Source organism: Cebidichthys violaceus, unplaced genomic scaffold, assembly GCF_023349555.1.
Source record: "Cebidichthys violaceus isolate CVI_PGR_0920_01 unplaced genomic scaffold, fCebVio1.0.p SCAF_3, whole genome shotgun sequence".
Lineage (NCBI taxonomy): Eukaryota > Metazoa > Chordata > Actinopteri > Perciformes > Stichaeidae > Cebidichthys > Cebidichthys violaceus.
In genome coordinates, this window is record NW_027176483.1 from 9,754,984 (window position 1) to 9,776,517 (window position 21,534).

General features: G+C 39.2%; 3 protein-coding genes across 6 annotated transcripts in view; all 3 read right to left on the reverse strand.

Moving 5' to 3' along the window:
- Positions 1-419: 419 nt before the first annotated feature.
- Positions 420-4,525, reverse strand: LOC137881161 (annexin A2-like). The gene is made up of 13 exons (XM_068722951.1): positions 4,434-4,525; positions 3,730-3,787; positions 3,505-3,598; positions 2,884-2,978; positions 2,680-2,793; positions 2,416-2,506; positions 2,104-2,183; positions 1,958-2,017; positions 1,574-1,667; positions 1,356-1,451; positions 1,123-1,181; positions 757-879; positions 420-661 (listed from the first exon to the last, which is right to left on the reverse strand). The coding sequence occupies exons 2-13, from the start codon at positions 3,775-3,777 to the stop codon at positions 602-604; spliced, it is 1,014 nt and encodes a 337-aa protein (XP_068579052.1). The 5' UTR covers positions 3,778-3,787; positions 4,434-4,525; the 3' UTR covers positions 420-601.
- A 171-nt stretch (positions 4,526-4,696) lies between these two features.
- ice2 (interactor of little elongator complex ELL subunit 2) lies at positions 4,697-13,559 on the reverse strand. 2 transcript variants are annotated; one of them, XM_068723563.1, is made up of 15 exons: positions 13,453-13,559; positions 12,063-12,164; positions 11,616-11,961; positions 11,410-11,529; positions 11,200-11,334; positions 10,868-10,984; positions 10,367-10,526; positions 9,515-9,696; positions 8,636-9,416; positions 8,377-8,549; positions 8,132-8,261; positions 6,878-6,962; positions 6,590-6,640; positions 5,692-5,935; positions 4,697-5,118 (listed from the first exon to the last, which is right to left on the reverse strand). In XM_068723563.1, the coding sequence occupies exons 1-15, from the start codon at positions 13,464-13,466 to the stop codon at positions 4,966-4,968; spliced, it is 2,793 nt and encodes a 930-aa protein (XP_068579664.1). In that variant the 5' UTR covers positions 13,467-13,559; the 3' UTR covers positions 4,697-4,965. The 2 variants fall into 2 exon arrangements, with proteins under 2 accessions (XP_068579664.1, XP_068579665.1); XM_068723564.1 differs by lacking the exons at positions 12,063-12,164; positions 13,453-13,559 and having other exon boundaries at positions 4,698-5,118; positions 11,616-11,685; positions 11,786-11,865.
- A 1,141-nt stretch (positions 13,560-14,700) lies between these two features.
- The window catches only part of roraa (RAR-related orphan receptor A, paralog a), a 174,828-nt gene continuing 167,994 nt past the window's right edge, over positions 14,701-21,534 (reverse strand). For all 3 annotated transcript variants that reach the window (XM_068724120.1, XM_068724119.1, XM_068724121.1), the window contains one exon: positions 14,701-21,382. In XM_068724120.1, the coding sequence (XP_068580221.1) occupies positions 21,218-21,382 (165 nt within the window). In that variant the 3' untranslated portion in view covers positions 14,701-21,217. The remainder of the gene's footprint in view (positions 21,383-21,534) is intronic.

Sequence of the window (21,534 nt, forward strand, 5' to 3'; positions counted from 1 at the left end):
CATCTTCAAGTTTGTGCAGTTTTGAATCTAAATACCATAATTCAAAATATGGTTTTAAAAATTGGAAAACTGCAAAATAGTAATATTTTCAACCCTTGTGCAAATAAAATATATGTTCTTTGAATGGCTGTTTCATGTATTTACTCTTAATTTACTACTTAGAATAATTAGGGGAAATGATGATAATAGAATGTAAAAAAAATTACTTTGAGATCAAATATTTCATTATATTCAAAAATGTGTGTTCTCTGCGTTTCTTCAGCAGATATCAGACACCATGAGGCCTGAGACACAGGAGCTGGAGCTATCTGCTCTTGCTTTTAATGCTACTGTAGCGCCCTCTAATGGTTATCTATGTTATCAACATACAACGAGGTAAGAACAAAACGGTGGGATGCAAAGAAAGTAAGAAACAATACTCTCTCTTACAAAGCAAATTTATTGCCGTTTTGGTATAAAATGTTGCATTTAAATGTGTGCAGAAAAAAAAGGGCAGGCTTTTTCCGCAGTTTGTTCCAAGTGTGATATTCACGAGCCCACCTTTCCAGTACACCTTTCCAGAGGTGCAACGTGAGGCCCTTTTGATACTGATGATTCATTTTTACTCCTCTGGTCCGCACAGGCCGAGCAGCACCTTCTGGTAGTCTCCCTTGGTGTGTTCCTGCAGAAACAGAGCAGGTTAGAGGGGCTGCATGACAAAAGAAGGCTTACTGTAAATCAGTAAAAGGTCAGGGGCAGGTTGAATAATTCACTTACCAGAATAGTCTTTTGCAGAGACTCTCCAAAGTTGGTCTTGTATTCAGAGCAGATCTTTTTCAGGTCCACCTCGCAGCGCGACACAATAATTCTGGTCACCATCTTCTCTTTGGCTCCTTTACTCTGAGCAGACAAGCACAAGTCAGCACTTACAAGTTGTACACGCTTTCAACTTAACTACAGCAGCTGATGCAACGCTGTTGTAAGATAACTTCTGCCAACTTTGGATTCTGTGTTCCTGCAGCAAAATTGCACTTTCAAAAGCAGATGTACTTCTTACATTTCTTCCAAAAGAAAGGGAAAAAAAGTCTGGCACTGAAAATAGCCACATTTCAACAAGAAGAAATAGAACAGCACCGTAACTACCTTCATGGCTTCATTCAGTCTGCTGGCAAAGTACAGCTGTTTGTTTTCAAAGCACTTAACTGGAACAAAAGAAAAACTGAATAAATAACCACAATAACACATCTTGTATTTGACAGATGATTTTCTTTTGTAATTTCAGAAGTGATTCATACAACAATACCTGGCCTACATGGTGAATATTTACTTCAGAAATTAATAAACAGGATGTAATTATTGATAAAAGATATGTGTACCTAGCACCAGGAAGGACCTTTGCAAGTCTCCTTTGACTTCCTTAATAATGCTCTCCTGCATGTCGTAGGGGCTGTAACTCTTGTACCTTTGAAACACTAACAAGCAGAGGGAAACAAAGTGATTTACTGATTGTTAGTGTTCATTTTTGATTTTTCTTAAACATAAAAAAATACCCATTTATGTAACAATGCTACCAAACAAAAACAGGCTATCTTACCCTTTTGCAGGTGAGGTACACTTCTCTCAGACATAATGGAGATCCAGGTCGGCACATCAGTTCCTTTTATCTTCACCCCAGCCTCATAGAGTGCCTGAGTTGAATCAAAGAAATAGCAACACATTACACTTTGTGCCATAGAAGTGTTGTCACTACTGTTAAATATCAAGGTACCACAATTAAATAGTTATTGAATGAGCTCAAAATGATCAAATGCACAAAGTTTTACTAAAGTATAAAAGGGTTTCAAAACTCATTTGGACATTTCAGTGACTTTTTCAGTGACTTAGACATTGGTGAAATGCAAGAACTCAAATTTTGCATGAGATACTAATTATTTTATTATTTTAGATTCCACAGACAAAGTGAAAATGGGCAACTTACTCTGGCATCTGTATCAATCTTTTCATAGTCTACCATAGCGGATGGTTCTGCTCTCTTGGTCTGCACAGAAATAAGACACAAAGTCAGGTCAGCTTAAACTGTCTGGTGTTGTATTAATCATAAAGACGGTCACTGACAAATCTCACCTGCACCAGAGCCAAGAGCAGCTTAGCAAAGTTCCCAGAGGTGTCACCTGCCACGTCTTTCTCCAGGTCCTTCTTGAACACTGTGGGAAATAATAACTTTTGATTTAGACATTTAGCTTTCTCTGCGTATCTAGAGTAATCACATTTCTGGTTCAAGAACATTTAAGACAAGACTATTGAGGGAGAAAGAGAACCCGTGTTGTACAATAGCCTAATAGTGCATGAAAAGCACAACAACCTATAGGTGTGGCATTAAATGTTACAATGCATTTCCAGCCCTTCATATTAATGACTGAGATGTTTTGAACTTACACTCCTTGTAGACCTTCTTGATCTCCACCAGCTCATTGTTGCTGCGTGAGCACAAAACCTCAATCAGCGTCTCTTCATCTGTTCCTGCACCCTGAAATAGACAGAAATCTTTATTACTTTTTATGCATGAAACTTTAGCATAAACACAATGAAAACTTATATCTGGGTGTAGCAAAAAAGCAAGCTATGTCATTTGTCCAGAAGGGGGCAGTGTAACCTTTAAATCAAATCTGCTGATATTGTGTACCAATCTGTGTCCTCTACCTTGATGGAGCCTCTGATCAACGAGGCATCATACTGGGCCGTGCTCTTCATCAATCCAAGGATCACCGTTTCCAGAGAGCCATTCAGCGCTACCTTCAGGGCTGAGATCATGTCCTAAAAATACAACAATGTTACCTGAATGTCTCCTACACCGTTTTTAATAGCTGTGAAGCATTTTGGATTGCATCTGGAGGCCTACTGTACCTTCTTGGCCCTCCTTTCATATGCAAAAGCGATGTCTCTTCTTTGCGAGTAGGTCCGCTTTGTCAGAACGTCAATGATGGTCTGTTCATCCACTCCTAATGTTAGAATGAAAAAACACACGTACATTACACACCTATATTCAACTTCTACAGTAAGAAACTGAGCTGTGAGACATTCTCTAAGCTAAAATGGTAAATGCAATTTAACAGGTTTGGAGTCTTTTGAACATGTGTGTGTGGATTTATCTTTAATTACTTTTAAAGTGCATGTTGAAGAATAACAAACAATTATATGAGGGCCTGGTAGCAAAGCTAGTTTGCCTGCTTTAACACATGATGTGGTCACAAGGTATTTTCCCCCTCAAACGTCATTAGTAAAGAAACATAGAACATATTCTTCATAACAACAAAATGGTGGACTGTTGAAGAGTTAGCGTCCAGGCTGTTGCCAATGGCTCCCAGCTCTGCCAGCCCTGAGGCAGACTTGGAAGTGTTCCCAGCATGGTCAAAACGTTTTAAGCCAGGATGCTGACTCACAAATACCAGCTACTCATCTGTAGAGAGACGAGCAGAACAGTACAGACTTTTTTTTTTAAGCAACATGTACAGTACTACATCTTGCCTTTGGTTTTGATAGCAGTCTCTATTCTGGCAGCATCTCTGTCGGGGTCAAAATCCATAGCAGGTACCACAGTGGGGAACGTGGGTTCATGGGCCTGAGGATCCAAAGCAAATCAGTGAGATCAAATTGATGCCATCTTTTTTTTAATTTTTTTTTTTATACGTATTTAAAAAGGTACACCATGGATTGTATAAGAGTTTTCATGAATTAAATATAAGACATTACCCCAATGTTGAGAGAGAGCTGTCCCAGAAACTCTGATACCATAGCCATTGTGACTCTCCTGGAAAAGGGGACAAAACTGTCAACACTACAATCCTGTAATCAAATCCCATTGTAATCCCGTCACCAACTTGTCTGAGCTTCATCCAATGGGCTTGGCTTTGTTTTGAGAAGATATCATCACCTGAGCCCACAAAGCAAATGTCCTCTACATGGAGGCAGAGCAATTCAATTCACTTAAGTTGTTGCAACCGTGACAAAAAAAAATAAAAAAAATCACTGTGAGAGACTTTTTCCCCATTTCATCAAGTTACTGTATTCCTTAGTTTCCACTACATTGCCATATTCACAGTAAAATGGTTAAGACACTACCCACAATCCCCTAGGTCTTTGAAATCCTTGTTCAGTCTGACACACATCCCTAACAGCAATCCCACAGAGACACACCCTGGAAAAAGTGCTACTGTACTCAAGTCTGGTAAAACAACTGAACACATTCACGTGCAAGAAAACAGGTAGCGGGCTCACACGGAGAGCAAGGTTCATTCTTACTTGACCAAAACTCAAGAAAATAAAACATGTTCGCACAGACTTAATGGAAATCATGTGGAAATCATTTGCCATGATTACAAGTTGGGAAATTCCCTTAAACCTCAGTTACAAATTCAGTTAGTCTGCATTAAAATGTAGAACTACACTGAACTTACCTTTGTTGTCAACGTTGATCTGATGCAGAGATTTGTAAAGGGCGATGTTTAAATGGAATGGGTGTAGAGGTTCAACTTTTCTGACACAAAGACTTCCCCTTTCACCTCCCCTTTCCATGCACTCATGACTCCACCCTTTACCACTGTAGCTCAAAGTTTTAAACACACACACACACACACACACACACACACACACACACCTAATATTCACACCATACACACGTCTATACAAACAGTTATAAAGATGTGAAGACAGTAACTTTACTCCATAAGGATACTTGCACAAAAGTTTATTGTTTTCACAAAACACAACGATTAACTAAATATACATGTCTCTGAACAAAATAAAAATATTAAAAAAAAGGTATATTTTCTATACTCTCAAAGTGCTTAAGAATTCACATTTATGTTTAAGGTCATAATGTATTTAGTATGAAATTATAGATTTAATAAGTGGTCTTGTTTCCTCTCCTTTCCTTAGCAGTGCAGGTCCAGCTCCTCATCTGACTCACCTTATATAAAATGTTAGAACTTAAATGGAATTCTGAACTAGCTTTTTTATATACTTGTTACGCCTGGCTGCACGTTTCTTTTGTTTTTTCTTCTTGTTGCCTCCTGCATTCGATTTGTTCTGTGACTGCCCAGCTCCACGGCTGTTGGCCTGCGATGACCCATCTTTGGCTGTCTGGTAGGATAAAGGAAGGTAAAATGATTGAAGATTAAAATTTGAGTAGCATCATACCCTCAAATGATTTGTCATTCTCAGAAGTGCAAGCATCTGTGGCAAATGTTGACAATCCAATTGCCCTGTTCAAACTTATTGTGAAAGATTTGCCTTTGCAAGTTAAAAGCAGTGTAAATATCTTTGAGACATTCATTGGATTCCCGTCTAAAATTCCACACAGCAGAGTCTACAGCACTAACCCTGCTGAGCTGTTGTTGATATTGCTGTGCTCTCTATTGTTCCTGCGTTTAGTTGTGGGCTTGCATAGGAAAACTATGCAGTAGTGTGCTGGTTCAGCCTGTCCGTTAAGAAAACAGCCAAGAGTTTTGCACTCACTTCAACTTAGAGAGAGAGAGACTGCATGTCATTATCTGGCTTTTAGAGAATCCCTGTGTTTGTGGGTGTGGACTTCCTAGACTTTAACCAATAAACACTTCCAATTACTTCAAACAACTTATCTCTTGCCATCACTTGTGCGGTCATGACCTCCAGTGCTTTTGTATTTTTTCACCGTGTCATCTATCAAGTACACACCTTTATGAAGAGCTGTGGTGGGAAGGTGCAGGGCACACGGCCGTGTTTCTGGTGGAAGGACAGGACCACAGCTGGATCAACAGGTATCCAGGGCACGAGGCCGGATGCTGGGGGCTGGGGCACCGAGCTGTGGAGCTGCTGCAGGTTGTATGCCCCCCGACACACTTTCCCATCAGCCGCTTTTAATAAGGTCACGAATGGTTCCCCTGCCTTGTGCGCAATCAGGTACTGTCCTTCCTCTAACCTACAAAAGCAAATGAAGTCATTGAGGGTGTGTTAAAGTCAAAACCCACACACTGAAACATGCAGCATTCTGAGTTCCATGCCAAGTGACCGGTATGGGGGTGAACAGAGTCTTAAAAAGCAGAAGGTGACACATGTATTGTGTGTCGATGAGTAATAATTGCGTAACACAACACAAAGATGAAGGAAAACTAATGTCATGTTTTTAGCTCGAGGCTGTCCAGACATCTTAAACAGAGCATGAAGACAGATAGACAACTCATCTGCAGATGTGGCCCAACTAAACATTAGCTCATACATATATTATTTTTATACACATTACATATGTTCTGTGCTTCCATAAGGACACATTAATTAAAATTTAAAATTGTTTTTGCAAAAAGACTTACAATAGAATACATTTGCAACTACAAAAATCTAATCAGTGCATCCTTGTGTACACGTGGATGCAAATTTGAAGAAATTCCCTCCAGATGTTCCTGAGCTATTGCGTTCATAATAGGACCGACGGATATACGTACGTACATACGTCCAGATGAACGGACAGACAACCCAAAACATAATTCTTCTGGCATTATAAAAAAAAAAAAAAAAGGGAAAATGAGGATGGAGGAGCTCAGCACTAATAATCTAAAACAAGACAAAGACAACTTACCCAGTTAGCTTTTTCAGTAGGTGGTGCAGTATATTCAGGGACTTCGATGGCCTGTGTATGGTAAAGAGACATCTCCAAGCTTTAGTCCCTCTACTTTAGTAGTAATCTAAATTTCAACACTAATTAAGATGACAAAACCAGAGGCGATGATAGCTACCTGATGAAAAGGCTGGGATTATTGATTAACTGATTGACTCTCAAGACGACAACGTCTTAAACTATATAATCATACAGGGGTGATGAGGCTAATCCCAATCATCTGCACACATCTGTTGTAAGGACACTCACTTGAAGCCACAGGAGACGTTCTGTTTCCAGTCGTCAGGCAGCTTTCTCAGCAGAGCTACTTTTGATGTGTGCGCATTGATGTGAGCTACAGAGACAGAACGGGAGGGTGAGCGACGCACTGAGAAAGGAACGAGATCTAATGAGCATGCACATCACGAGCTTCCCTTCATCATCAATCCCATTTCTAGTGCTTGCAGAGTAATTAGTCTGTGTTGATTCGCCTGCATTGTTACACTTCTTGAGTGGGTGGTAAGAAAAGCTTGTTGGTCTCCTTTCATGCCTCCCACTCCAGCATGTAATGTCTGCTTATTTCAAGAGTGCCTTCCTTCAATTATGGACTGTTTTAAGGCCGGCACCCACAGCCATAAATACACAATTGGGGAATGCCATGTGATAAACCCCATGATGAACTACGAACCACTTAGACAAGAAGGAAGTCTTTTATCAGCTGTGCCTGTTGCATAATGTCATGAAGTGAGAAATAATCGATATCGTTGCACATAGCATATTATCACTGTTTTCTCAATGGCTATTCCTTTTCCTATACTATTGACGGATAAAGATAAAACTCTTTTTAAACTGCAACATCGTCTTCCAAAAGCAGTTCTAGGGTCTATGAAGCTGAATACAAGAAACCAGAATATATGCTTTCTGTACTGTCAGTGACGCTGATGAGAGTATGTCAACTATGCCAGGAGACTGGAGAGGGGTATAATCCAGAGACAGCTTTTTGCCTTTAAGTCATAAAGCAGGGTAGATGACGTACATTCCCAGACAACACCTACACGAGTCCACACATCAGTGAACCTAGTGCAGAAAAAGGATCGAGTCGCTCCCTGAATCTTTGAGCTACAGGTAAGCAGTGAAGGGAATTTAACTGAAGTTCAAAACAACATTTAGCTGAGCTCTGATTTGTAATTCCCCTCAATCAAATGTGGCTGTAGTTATGGCAACAAAGTAAACTCATCCACTACACAGTCACCGCAGGATGGTGAGTCATCTAAAGACTATTCCATTGGTTTGTGGGAGGATCTGCCATGTGGACTCTACTGAACCCTCAGAGGGAGAAAGAAGAGAAAATTATCCTTTTTTTTCATCCACACAAATATTACTTTGACTATTTTCCTGGCAATGTAGAAAAATTAAAGAATGAAGGCATACTCCTCTTTCACTGGAACTGAGAGCAATTTGGTAACATTTCTTTCTTCCATTTTCACTGAATTTAGAAAGAAAATGATTGCAGTTTTGTTTTACCTATGTAGGATACAGTGCTGGAGTGGAGCAATGTCTCAGTCCACAGCTGGCAAGCCTCACTGCTGCTCAGACACTCGACCCCATAATTCAACTGGTACTCCAGCTTGGGTAAGACATGCACTGGCACAAACTATTGGGGAAGAAAACAGACAGAAATAAGGCTGTTGCATATATTCATTTTATACTTTAATAAGTGAAATGACACTATTCAAATCTGGAGGATGAAGTTAAACTAACATGTATACCTGGTTTTGGCCGTTCTGGCCTACTTTTCTGTTATGGGTCAGTGAGACAGAGCTGCGCACCATGAGCAGCAAATCTTGCAGACTGTAGAGCTTATAGAGCAGGTTTCCTTCCTCTGGAGCCTGGTAATCTTGTTCATCTTCAGCACCAGCCTGTAAGTCTTGTGACAGGATTTCTGTGTGGGAGGCAATGATGAACTATGTTAATTAAGCACATAAACACAACCTAAATTCACAGAATGAAAATTAACTTGAAACTAACTTTTGTGCTCTGTAGTAGTAATGTTGACCACTGGTGCAGATACGCAGGTCTCTCCATCCTGGTTCTGGTTCCTCTCCAAATATGAGGACACACAGGGCTTCACCAGAGACACTGGGTGGGAGTGAACCGAGGGTCCCATGCATTGGGTGGGTGAGTTGGTTTCCTGGGGTATGGTGGAGCATCTGGCTGCGTCACTGGGAGAGTTGAACATAGCAGTCTGCATGCGCAGGATCTCACCCAGCTGGTCACCAGATACTTTTGCTCTTTTGGGTTGTCGCTTCTGCTTTGCACCTTTTTGAGGGGACGAGGACTCTGGGTTTACAGGTTCAGACTCGGAGACAGGGATTATCGGGGGGTCTGCAGAGCGTGATGTGGTCCGCACGTTAGCTGGAGACACCGAGTCATCAATGACCAGCTTCTCATCATCCGAGTCTCCGATAAAAGGTAGGTCTTCATCACTTTGTTGAGTAGTGTCTGACCTCATTTGTTCATTTTTTCGGGCAGTGGCCTCATTCTCCTCTTTTACGGGACCATTCACATCTGTCAATGAGGTGTCCATCTCTTCTTGTGAACTGCTGCTAGTGTTTACAAGATGCTCACTGGACTTTTTTGTCTTAGCTAAAGGCGGGGAACTTGGAGCGTTTGAACCTTTAACACGTGCATTCTGCATCTTGCGGGTTTTAATGGGGGTCGCCTCTCCAAATGTTTCCAGGTCAGTGAGGTCCACCTCAAAGTCAAGACCATTGTTTCCAGAAGACACCAAGTTTCTTTGTGAGCGCTCCTGATTTAGAAACAGAAAGCAAAGAATCATTGTTCAGGTGAAATAAGACCACGTACATGATACCACGTATAGGACAGCTATTTGTTCCGACTACATACGGGGTGGAGTCGCTGGTGATCCTCAGGAAGCTCCGTCATTAAATGGAACACATTTTTACTGCCATTCTTCTTGATGGAAAGCTTCAAACTCTCCTCGTGGAAGATACGTGACCTTTCTCTCACCGTCATTTCAGTCTGCAGAAGGGGTGAGTCTATGTACACAGTCTTCTTCTGACTACTGCCTGGAAATAAGATGTGGGGAAACAAAAGGAAGTGTGTAACAGTGCCACCATGAGGCCATTCAATGTCACTACACACTGTGCTTTATCTCAGATTTCTTTACTGGTGCATTCTTTCACCAACATCACTAAAAGTGTCTCAACCCTCACAAAGGAGAATCAGATGATTATCTTGCCAAATCTGTATATGTACTGCTAATGTGAAACGTGTGTTCTTTACGGTGAATGTAATAACCTTGTGTCATATACTGTATAGATCCTTATATTCTAAAATTTCATGAACCAAAAAGCAATTCCTATCTTTTCCTATTCTATTTACATTTAGCAATCTAGCAAATGTCTTATTGTGTTGCTCTTAAAATTAAAAATCACAGAAATGTATACTGTAAGTGTCATCCGATACAAAAAGAGAAAATAATAAAATTGACCTCCTAAAATAGACTTCTGTTTTTACAACGTTCTTTGTATATACACACACTGTTAGTTGTATTATTCTCTGGCATTTTTGCCATGATTTGATGACAGTGAACAGCAACACAAAGAAGAGAGAGAGAATAAAGGAGATGCCTGGTTCTTATTAGCAATTTTTACTCATGGAAGCAAAGCCTAAATTGGCCCTAGTTAACATAACTTCCACTATAACAGCCTGAATGGCCGACTGATGATGCTGTACCTTTTCCTGGGTTTAATTGGACACAAACGGGCAGTTCCCATTGCTCTCCAAAGTCAGGGCCATGGTTGTCTAGCAGCCTGACGAGGGCATCTCGAGTCAGACACACTTCAGGCTCATAACGGGCAGACAGACTCTCGGCGTTACTGTCAGTGCTGATTTTCTGTGGAGGAAAACAAGACACAGGTCACACGACCAGAACATCGACTCTATCAGTCAAACACGACTGTCTACAATGAACTCGACTTTGACAGTACTGTGTGTGAGTGTGTGTGAGTGTGTGTGTGTGTGTCTGTGTGTCTGTGTCCCGGCATCTTTCAGAAACACAATTAGCATCGGTTTTGCTGAGCAAGACATGAACACCCTCTGGTGTCTTTTGTGAAAACTGCAAGAGCTAAAATGGATTTAACAATAGACCTGCGGTCATGAATCCCATTCTAGCCGTAAAACGTCTTTGTGACTTACTTTATTGGAGTAATTAAAAAAAGGGAGACAACTGCTTACAGCGTGCATGTCCTTGGCTTTTTTAGCTGGAGGATTCTCTGATGAAACACTCTGATAATCCGATGCAAGCTGTGCATCAGCAGGCACTATCTTGTGGTCTGTAATATCCACATTGCCCTGGAGAAATAAAAAGGGTACAAACATGGAAATAGAGGAAGTGAATCAACACCGAAAGACTGATTTTGCAATTCAACACTTCCAAGTTGTAACGGTTGAATTGAATACTGGACAATGGCATTCATGATCAACATATATAGGAAGTGGTTATCCTGCATATCTGTTTAAAAGGAACAGCTCTTGTGTGATACTTAACACTTCAAAAGGTAGATTACCATGATCAGCAGCTGTTTCTCAAAGGTTAGCTTCAGCCCTGAGTCGAATGTTCCGCCTGTCAAACTAGTCATCTCATGGATCTGATAGAGCTCAGGAAATGCCCGAATGTGCTCCAAACACCCCCTGAAGAACTCCTGAAACACAAATTAGGGCTCAATGTTTGAATACTTATGAAAATATATATGGTGCAATCCTTGTCGTATCAGTACCTCTGAATACTGCATAGCTCCCTGTGATATGAAGTTGTAGTCGTCCGCACATATTTTGGCCACATCTTGCAGGTACCTCATGAACTGCATCACTTCATTGTTTACTCGTGCCTTCAAGTTCTGAAACATTAGAGCACGTAATTTAAAGAAGGGATGCAACAAGGATGGCAGGTTTAAAAATACCATTAAGGAGATAATGCTGTTACCTGTGGAGGATCTCTTATTTTCTTACTCATCAAAATGCCAAGATACGTCTTCTGTTCGTTGCTGGACAGGCTGGACATACATGGGATAGGCAGTCTGGGTTCAGGATAAGCTGCAACCGTCTCATTCTCAACCTGCTTGAGCTTCACTCTTGATTTTTTTGTATCCTTACATTCTTCTGTAACTCCAGCAGCATCGTCTACACGCGAACCATCACTATCACAGCTGTCCCAACAGAACTCATCCTTTCTGATGCAACCATTGTCTTTAAACTCTGCAGCTTCTTTTGTGGAAGAAGAGCAGGAGGCGTTTGCAGTCCCACCTCCCTGTGTATGGTTCTCCACTGGACTTTGGCGAAAAACAACATAGAAGATAAACACTCACTAATTACACAGGAAAAAATGCACATGAATTGATTTATTACATAATATGTTTATTCATCGACATACCTTTGGAGAAAGGCCCATAGTTCTCTGATATTAGGTGCAAGTGAATATTTGTCATAGAGATCTCTGGTAAAGAAAGGAGCCTCAGGGACTGTAAGGTCCTCCCTTAAATTAAAAAGAAAAGATAAATAATATTAGGCCTGTATCGTACGCAATAATTCACAACTGTTTCTGTACTGCTTTAATACTGGGAAAGACTTCTGTTGGCATGTAAGACAGGAGAACATAATTGGTGTTTACACCCTCTATTATAGGGTAGAAAGTAAATTTAATAAATCATACTGTACACACGTTTACTTTTTACTGGATCAACATCCAGCAAGCAATAGCTGTGGGAAGTAAGCAATCTATATTTGGTGCCAAAAATGTTTTAATCAACAATTAAATTGTGCCATTTGTGTTGGTTTCTTCCTGATTTTTTTTCTACCCTTTATGTAATTTTAATATGATAAAATATGTAACGCTTTTGTGCTTCGGGATACGACCAGTGTTGTTATGTTTTAAAGGTAAATAATAGGATTTAATTTCTAAAATGTTACTTGTGATAACGGAGTAATTAAACTAGGCTAACGCTACTGTAAATTAGTAGTTGGCTTGTAATTAAAGTCACCTACACACGTGCTACACAGCATCAAGTCAGATAACTTTAACGTTAGAATACACACGACCTCCTGTTTAAACCTTCAAAATAAGAGCTAACATTAACGTAATCGCGACGTCGTTGTGATTCGTACATTTTTTTAATTTTTAAACTTAGAGTCCTGAAGTAAGAACACATATGCCGAGTTAATGCTGTATTAGTTATAAGTTAGTGGTATAATAAACATCCTGCCACGAAGATCGACGCAAAGGCGATGGTTAATACAATTGTTAAGATCAATAGTTACGTTATTATTTCGCCTTCGCAAACTAACAGTTAGCTTTTAGTTAAGTTCGTCACAATTACATAGCTATGGTTTAGCGACAAAAAATGACACAATATGGTTGAAAATCAACGTACAACATTTCAGGCGACTAAAAAAACGGTATCTTATTGTTAATGTTAACTTCCGGTCACATTCAAATATCTTGACTAAACTAAGGTTAGCATGATGCAGCTCCCTCGTTTTGTCTTCCCCCTAGACACTCGTGTTATAAACACAAGCACGTTGACGAATAATAGCTGCAATACAGTGACACACCGTCCGGTTAAGTGCCTTTTTAATATCCAAGTAATTTAGTTAGTTAACACTTGGTTTGCATAGTTAGCTGCCAGTCAGCCTCTCCACAACACTGGGGCGCTTACTAGCTTGTTAGCTAACATTAGCTAGCCCAAAGTTAATGTAGGTTGCCTGAATTGTCGCACAATATACCAATGTGATATTCTGCATACTGCAGTGACAATATTACTCACCATACCAGCTCCATTATGGTCAACACTAACAAGCAGACTTTAGGAATGACGCAACTGTGAATATACGAGTTAGTGTTAGCCAGTTAACAAACGTTTGACAGATGACATTCTTCGTCTGGTGAAATTATGTTGACATAACGCGCTTTGTATGCTTTGCTGCCCCTTCCGGACATTTAAACCTATGATTTAAACACAGGTCCCTGAAACAAGAACCTCCTTCTTTGTACGGTGAATAAGTACCTTAGTACCTTACCTACTACCTTACTTAATACCTTACTAGGTCTACAATAACCTTCCTCCTCCAGCTCATCTGATAGAGTGTTGATGACATTCTAATGTGTTTAGAACCAGCACTGTCTGGCTCTGTGGGACACAGTGTCTTAAAGTCTGTTTAAAGTCATGATTTCCACTTATAGTTATGGAAGGCACTTTTTGCTGCAGCCATTCTCTCGTCTCTGAGCTGACACTTAATTCTCATATCCACACCTAGCTCAGGCATTTACCTTGGGGTACATCCACCATTGTTTTGGTGAAGAATATAATAAATATAATATAACAATTAAATATAAAGCTTTAGAAACAATAGCATCATGGGCATTATCTGTACATATATGGCTCAAAACCTCCTATTGGCCTTGCTTTTCTTTTGCATTAGGCCAACGATACAATTCTGACATCTTTGCAAATATTTTAAGGTATGATTTGTGTCCACTTTAAATTATTTTGCACAAATGTATCAAATTGCAGTTCATTTTGCTTTATCAAAAAGTCCAAGGTTAGATAGGAAAATTAGATGAAACATTAAAATGCCTTACAGGGATTATTACTTTCAGAATTTTGTAATTGGAAATAATTGCTCCGTCTCATTAATCAACACATTTTGACTGATGAGTCATGTAACAAGAACATTATCTGAATTTAAATTTGATATATGTCATGACCAGAATTGAGTTATCATATTGGTAAAAAGGTTTGGCATATTAAAATGTAATAACCCTGGGATTTATTTACACCGTTATACGTCTTAAATAAGTGTGTGGTTAAAGTATTGGCATACCTTTATTTAGATTTTCATTGCCAGTTGCACAAATTTAGGCAAAATATTGAAACACTAATTCGAAAAGTTGGGTCTGATAAAATGATTGTGAATCAAAAATATACAATTTGATTAATTTGGTTGAAAAAAAGAGTGAGCCAAAGAGAGCGCAGACAACAGAGACAGATAAATAGTCAGGAAATAAAAGCCCATTACAAGCGGTAAATTTTATTATGGGATAACAGCACATAAAGCACATCTAAAATCGATGTGTCCAATGCACTTTTAATAAAGGTAATATTAAAGGTACAGTTTCTAAGTACAATATAACAACATTCATATTAGAATGAAAAGTATTTAAAAGACAACATTAAATTTCTTATTTTTCTTTACAGCTGTATTTACAAAATGAATCAAAATACTTATTTTCATATTTAAGAATCAGACAAGAAGGAGCAAAACTACGTTTGTGAATAGACTACCTGCTAAAGAGAGTTCAAAAGAGCTGGATAAAAAGGTACATGATCATCTGTCCCCATTTTAACATCAGTAGCAAACGTGTGACTTAGAAATTTGTGACAACCACACACTAGTTTCGGCTTTCCCATAATTTGCACTGCTTTTGCATGGAAAAAGAATCCACCCTTGCTCCACCCACCCTTCATGTTAAGTTACCCCAACCGACTGAGCGCACATTGAACACAGAACATTAAAGAAATCCAGATGTGTTGTATGCCTCTTTTACAAACACATACAACTACTTGATATACAATGCATTAGTAAATCTCAATGAAATAAAAAAAGAGTTGATATAAAACAAACAGAAATTGAAGAAATGTGGGTTGCCTGTTAGTTTTTGCCTGATCAAAGAAAGGTGAACTTTTCTGTCTGCAAGCATTTATTTGACCATTCAAGATCAACATGAAACAAACTTCCCAGTTACGTTTCTCAAAAAACGAGGTAAGGGGTGACATGTACACTCTAAACGGACCATCTACACATTGAAACCCTTTAACATCAAGCGCATCAACCCATGTGAAAATGATTAACATCACATAAAGAAAGAATCTGAAAAACATTTGAAGCATGTGAGAGTTGAGAATTCATCCTCATGTACAAAATACATCGTCACTTCAGTACACGTCTGTAAAACCACAAAAAATGACAATCAAAACCATGTATGCATCTTGTTACACCGAGAGGCACTCAGTGTGATACGTTGTGTATTATTGCAAGCATATTCTCACTGATATTTGCTACAGAGTGGAGAGAAAAGGTCAACTTTGTCCTCAAATGGCAATTTTTTTTCATGTAAATTTGTAACACTTCATGTGGTGCAAGAGGTTTACGCTACTGGTCTGAAGAAACCAGTTCCAGGATAGTCTAAAATGGGGAATAACAAAAGCATACCGAGGCTCTGTTTAATAAAATCCAAGCACCACTTCCCTGCATCAGGTAGAGAACTATGCAGACACAAAGAGAGGTAAATATTTAGTATCTTAAAACCTGACAAACTATAGCCTCAGTGAGTGGTTTTTACAATCAGACAAAGAAAAAAACACAATACTGCTGTTTCAATTTGAATATTATCATTTTTCCACAAACCGGAAAAGCAACCTTAAATAGTTTGTTAATTAGCAGATACTAGCTTTGCTATAAGTCAGAAGGAAATAAGTGCCTTATCCCAAGACTAGCACACTGATACAGGTACCGGCCGGGTAATTTTTCCACTATCATTTTAATTATCATTATCATTTATTGAGTCCTAATATCAATAATACATTAATATGCAAAGAAATGAACGGACTAATAGGGTGGCCAGGCTTAGGAATCAATACTTTGTTCACAAAATTAACTTACCTAGCACCACACATCAGGGCAACACAAAATAAATGTCAGCACACCCTATCTCTATCAAACTAATCCTAAAGGAGGGAAGCAAACTAGAAACTAGAGAGTTATCGTACAATATGGTGTAATTGATAAACAGATAAATAGTTTCACTGGGTAGGCCTTAGTAGCAGTATTTTCCTCTTACCTATACAGACAGAAATTACAAAGCTACCTTTATACATGTGATCAATAATAACATTAAATATGGTGAATAAACGGCTGAGAATGAGGGAGAGAGAAAGAGTGAGAAAATAAGTTCTTCGTTCTCCACCTAGGAACAGAACTGGTCAAATATACAGATGAAACATAAAAACATCCACAAAATCAACACAAAGTAAACCAAAAGTTGATAAATAAAAAGTGTATTTACATGCAGATGTTCAAAGACTATTATGCACAAAAGAATCAAAAATAATACACAGACATATATTATTGCTTGACATTCGATTATGGCTAAAAGTTGCTTTTCTTTTTTTTTTTTTAAACTATATTCTTAAACGTATTTTTAATCATAAATCCTTATCAGCTGTGCTTTGGAAAATGAGTTCTGTTAAAATGTGATGACTCATAATTCGGGGTAACACACCGACACTCCAGCACAACTTTAAGCATGACATAACACTGATCTTCACAATTTATGGCCGAGAAGTCTCATTTTCACAATTTACACTCCAGAATTCATTTCAATTCATCTCAGCTCAGGCCGTAGCCGCGCTGTCCGAAATGATAGCGAAGCATGTTTCCGCTGTGAAGCTGGTCAATGTTGCCTCCCAGCATTCTGCAGACCTATGAATTGTTGAAGGCATTATGTCATGCTTTTAAAAACCTACACCTATTATGGATGGATCAAGCTCGGCATTTCCAAAACCTTACATTTCTAAAAAAGACCAAAATAAAATCCTCGTCCACATAACCCTGTTCCTTTGTAATTATTAAAGCCTTGTCTGGGGTTTATTTTATTCACACACTGTGAGAACAAACACATACACACACGCATACATACACACTATTGCTTTATACACACAGACAACAGAGCAGAGACAGAAGGACCAGCACATTTTACTGTATACTATACACTGATTGAATAGCACACTTAGCATCAATCCCTTACTTAAACTGGGATATATCAAGTGAGAATATACAGAAGGACATCACTTTAGGCCTGTGTGAAGGCGCAGTTTATAGTTAGACACAAGTATTCATGTGTTTGATGACCATTTTCTGCTATCCTGTCAATATCGCAACCATACCAGTACAGAAGAAGATGAAAACAGAGTGACGGGGTTTTTGTTCTGGACTGAGAGTTAACGTCATCAGTTCGAGTCAGCTGAACGAATAAAGTCAATTCAAAAAGGATGATGACTGCACTGTAGAGACCCGTAATTGTAACACAAGGCATATTGCTTGTTTTGTATCGTAGAACACATTACATGCCACTTCGAAAAAATGAAAAACAAATTTTCACTTTATGAGAGAAGAACCGTTTTGGTGGTAGACCTTAGCTGATCATATTTGAGAAAAATAATGAATCGTTTTATGCGACCATCAAGCGATATTACAACAGCTTAAGAAAATTGAATCATTTTTTTTAGAAACAAACCAATTTTTTTTTGCAAATAAATAACAGGATATCAGCCAAACCTCCATCTCTTGATAATTTTCTGAACAGTAAGTGCACTATGCTCTCCATGTTCAGTGTGCTACGCCCCCTCCTCTTATCAATCGGGTGCTTTGAAGAGATTTTTAAAGACCTCATAAATTTGCATGAGAGCTAATCAAATGCTCGGCAACTGTCCAGAGGAAAGCAAGCTGCTTCTTCGGTCTACCTGTTACCTCCCTGAGCGTTCACACCTCATCCTTTTTCGCTGCTCTTGCTGGGCCACTGGGCCTCTCAACCTGGATTGTCTAGCAGTGTTCCAGACTGGGTTTCTTTTGCTGGGAGACTGAGGTTTACTAGTCGTAGAGGGCTTGTGCATATCCAAATAGCATTGGATCATAACAGAGATTATTACTTAGGTACAGCATATCTACTACAACCCAAACACAACAGATTTAGTATTGCATAAGAATATTTGGTTTATCTAACAAAGAGGGTTATCATTTTTAAAGACCCTGATGACACCGTTTGAAACCAAAACTGATTTTTTTTTTGTGTGACAGGAATATGCTGTGTACTGATAAAATTGCGGTTTCTAAAAGTGATGGGGTTTGTTGTTTATACAAATGAGATTTTTCTTGAACTTGACCAAAGGGGTGCAGTGGCCTTTGAGTGGCTGGGGGCCCCTTTAAAGACATCAATAATTTAAAATTCTGATGAATATTCAAATGTGAAATCTCAACCACTTCTCATGGAACATCCCTGACAAAAAAACAAAAACAAACTAAACCTAATGAGTACAAACAAATGTCCTCTCAAACAGAAAGCGCAAAAGAAACTCTTCCCTGAGGGGTGACAGCACAAGGTGTTAACGCCTTGTACAAATTGCACGGCTGAGGAATGATAGTGTGCAAACAGAAAACAAAAGACAAACAACTGGATTCTATGTTACGGTTGGTGACAGATGTATCAACATGCTTTGTTGGGTTTCTAAAGGGATATCATTTTTTTTTCTTTTTTTTGATCTTTTTTTGAAAGATATTTCTAGAAGCCGCTACTGAGATCGCTGGAATGTCTTAGGAATCCATTCTACATTATAGACGAGTAGACTGGAAAGCGGAAGCAACGACTACTGTTTGGCACATCCAGGGTTTTTTCTACCACTTTACTACCACACTGACAAGAAAGACACACTCAACAAAACAGAAGCACAACAACAAAGCATTCTGAAAATAGCACTTGTCCTACCATTTTTATGTTTCTCCCCTAATCATACAAACAACAGCTAGTCTAATTATTGCAGGAATATAGTTAAGTACTACCTGACATCTTTTTCTCTCCCTCGTTCTCTTTCATGAGTTTTTTTTAACCAAAACATGTTACAAAAATAGAAGCTTTACTACCAGACAAGGCTTTGAATATTCACTTTCCCTTCACTGTTCCTTCTGTGTCCTGTTGTGGCGTTGCTGAGGCTGAGGTTGTGGTGAGAAGGCAGATAAAGTCACTCAAAAACAACAAAAAACAATCTGAACAGTTTGACAGTGGCTCATGAATGTGCTTTTAGGTTAGACTGTATACCTTTGTCATTAGGCTGTCAACCTGCTTGCTGTATCTTCACCTTCCACTAGATGGAACAATTGGATTACGGTCTCTGTGTGGATCTTAAAACCTGGCTGGGATGTTTCATTTCTGTTTTCTTGTGGCCTTCTTTACATATTACGTGAGGTTTTAGTTAAATTAGTACCACATATCTTTTGTAGTACATAAACGGCAGTGTGTTGCAACTGTTTGACCAAACAACACCTCTTTATTCTTTTTTTTTTTTAATCCAGGTTTAATCCTGTTCATAACAAAGATCAAGAAAGCCAAGAGACTTCCATGTCACAAAAAAAGTTGTGTGCATTCTCTCTAAAAGGAGTATCAGAGCTAGATTTTGACAGGTGTCATGAAGGCAGTTGATGAGGTAACAGGTGACAGAGCTCCTCTAACCTGCCTTCTCATCCGAGCCTCTTTGTTCACCAACCAGCAGCCTCGCCAGCAATCCTAACAGACAGCCCTTACACTTCCAGACCAGTATCATCTGCAGCTCCCAGGACTAGCCTCTGTGACCATGGTTCAACTTGTATTTCTTGTGCACATGCAACACATCACTAGGTAAATATACAAGTCTTAAATTAAAGAAAGGTGTAAATAAAAGTGCCTTATCAATTCAACAATTAAGAATGGTCTAACTACTAATATCATACATGTTATTTAAAATAGATTCTATAAACATTTATTTTTTTCTGTATAGTAAGTACTTATGACCATATACCCTGTAGTACATTATAAAACAGGTGGAATGGACCCTTTTCATTGTGTTGGTGCCCTGTGCTTCTCCAGGGCACCTGTCCAGAGAAGGATTAATAGCAGATGGCCTTACATGATTTCACTATGCAACAATGGTGGATGGAGTCTTTGACAGCTAAAATCATTGCGTTTTCATTAGAATTACCAGAATCCTATATGTTTCTTTTTTTTTTTTTTTAAACGATTGTCCATAGAGAGGTGTCGATTGCATCACCATGCCGACAGACCCTCCCTCAAAGTCGCTGTGAGTTTTCATTCCAAGAACGGCATCCAAAAGATACGACTGAACACAAGAGAAAAAGGGCTGAACTTGACCAAAATGTGCGCATTTGTCAGCTGTTTATTTCAGTTTAGGGAGCTAGGGATAAGACTATTCGAAGTTTTGAATGTGAAAATACTAAAACTGTTTGGGAAATTGAATCTGAAAAACAATACCGATGCGGATTTATCCTCAAATTGAAGACGTCTTCAGCTGTTTTTAAAATCCAAAAGTGACTCAGTAATTGTTTATGTGATTACAAGTCAGATGTACAGGTCAATCACAACACGGGCGATGCGAAAAATACTGGGGAAAATGAATGAATGAAATGAAGTGAATCATGATAGAAATGCGCAAAAGAGGGTCAAGTTCAACCAGACAGAAATCATTTGTCCCTATCTCATCTTCATGTCCCATGGGGTGTCGGGTCCCACAAGTCTTCCAAAGAGAACTAAATTCAATAAAGTAAACCTCAAGAATCAACTCCCTAAGCCCTCCCCTTCAAAGTAAAAGAAGAAGTTGAACAGCGTGCCATCTGTCCGCTCTGGTTTTGTGCAGGGCACCAATAAAGTGTCTCAGATTCCTCCTCCACATTCCCCTACGGTGGGCACACTGGCACCTGGCAGGGCTGCTACCCGTCAACGGGCATGGACTGCTCAAAGTCTGATCCGAACAGCTCCTTGTATAAGGGGGGGAAGTGGGCACGCACAATGTCTGGATATATTGCTTTGAAAGCTGTAAGCTTCTCTGTATGCCTACTGCACAGCGCTCGCAGTGTCGACACTTTGCATATCAACTGTGGAGAGAGAGGAGACAGGCTGTTTAGATTCACAGGGAGGCAAGGACATGGAGCAATGGTAGTGAAAAACATTCCTCCCTACAGTGTATTCCCTCTCACACAGGGGCAAACAGACTTGTAAATATTGAGACAAGCGCTCAGGCAAGAGG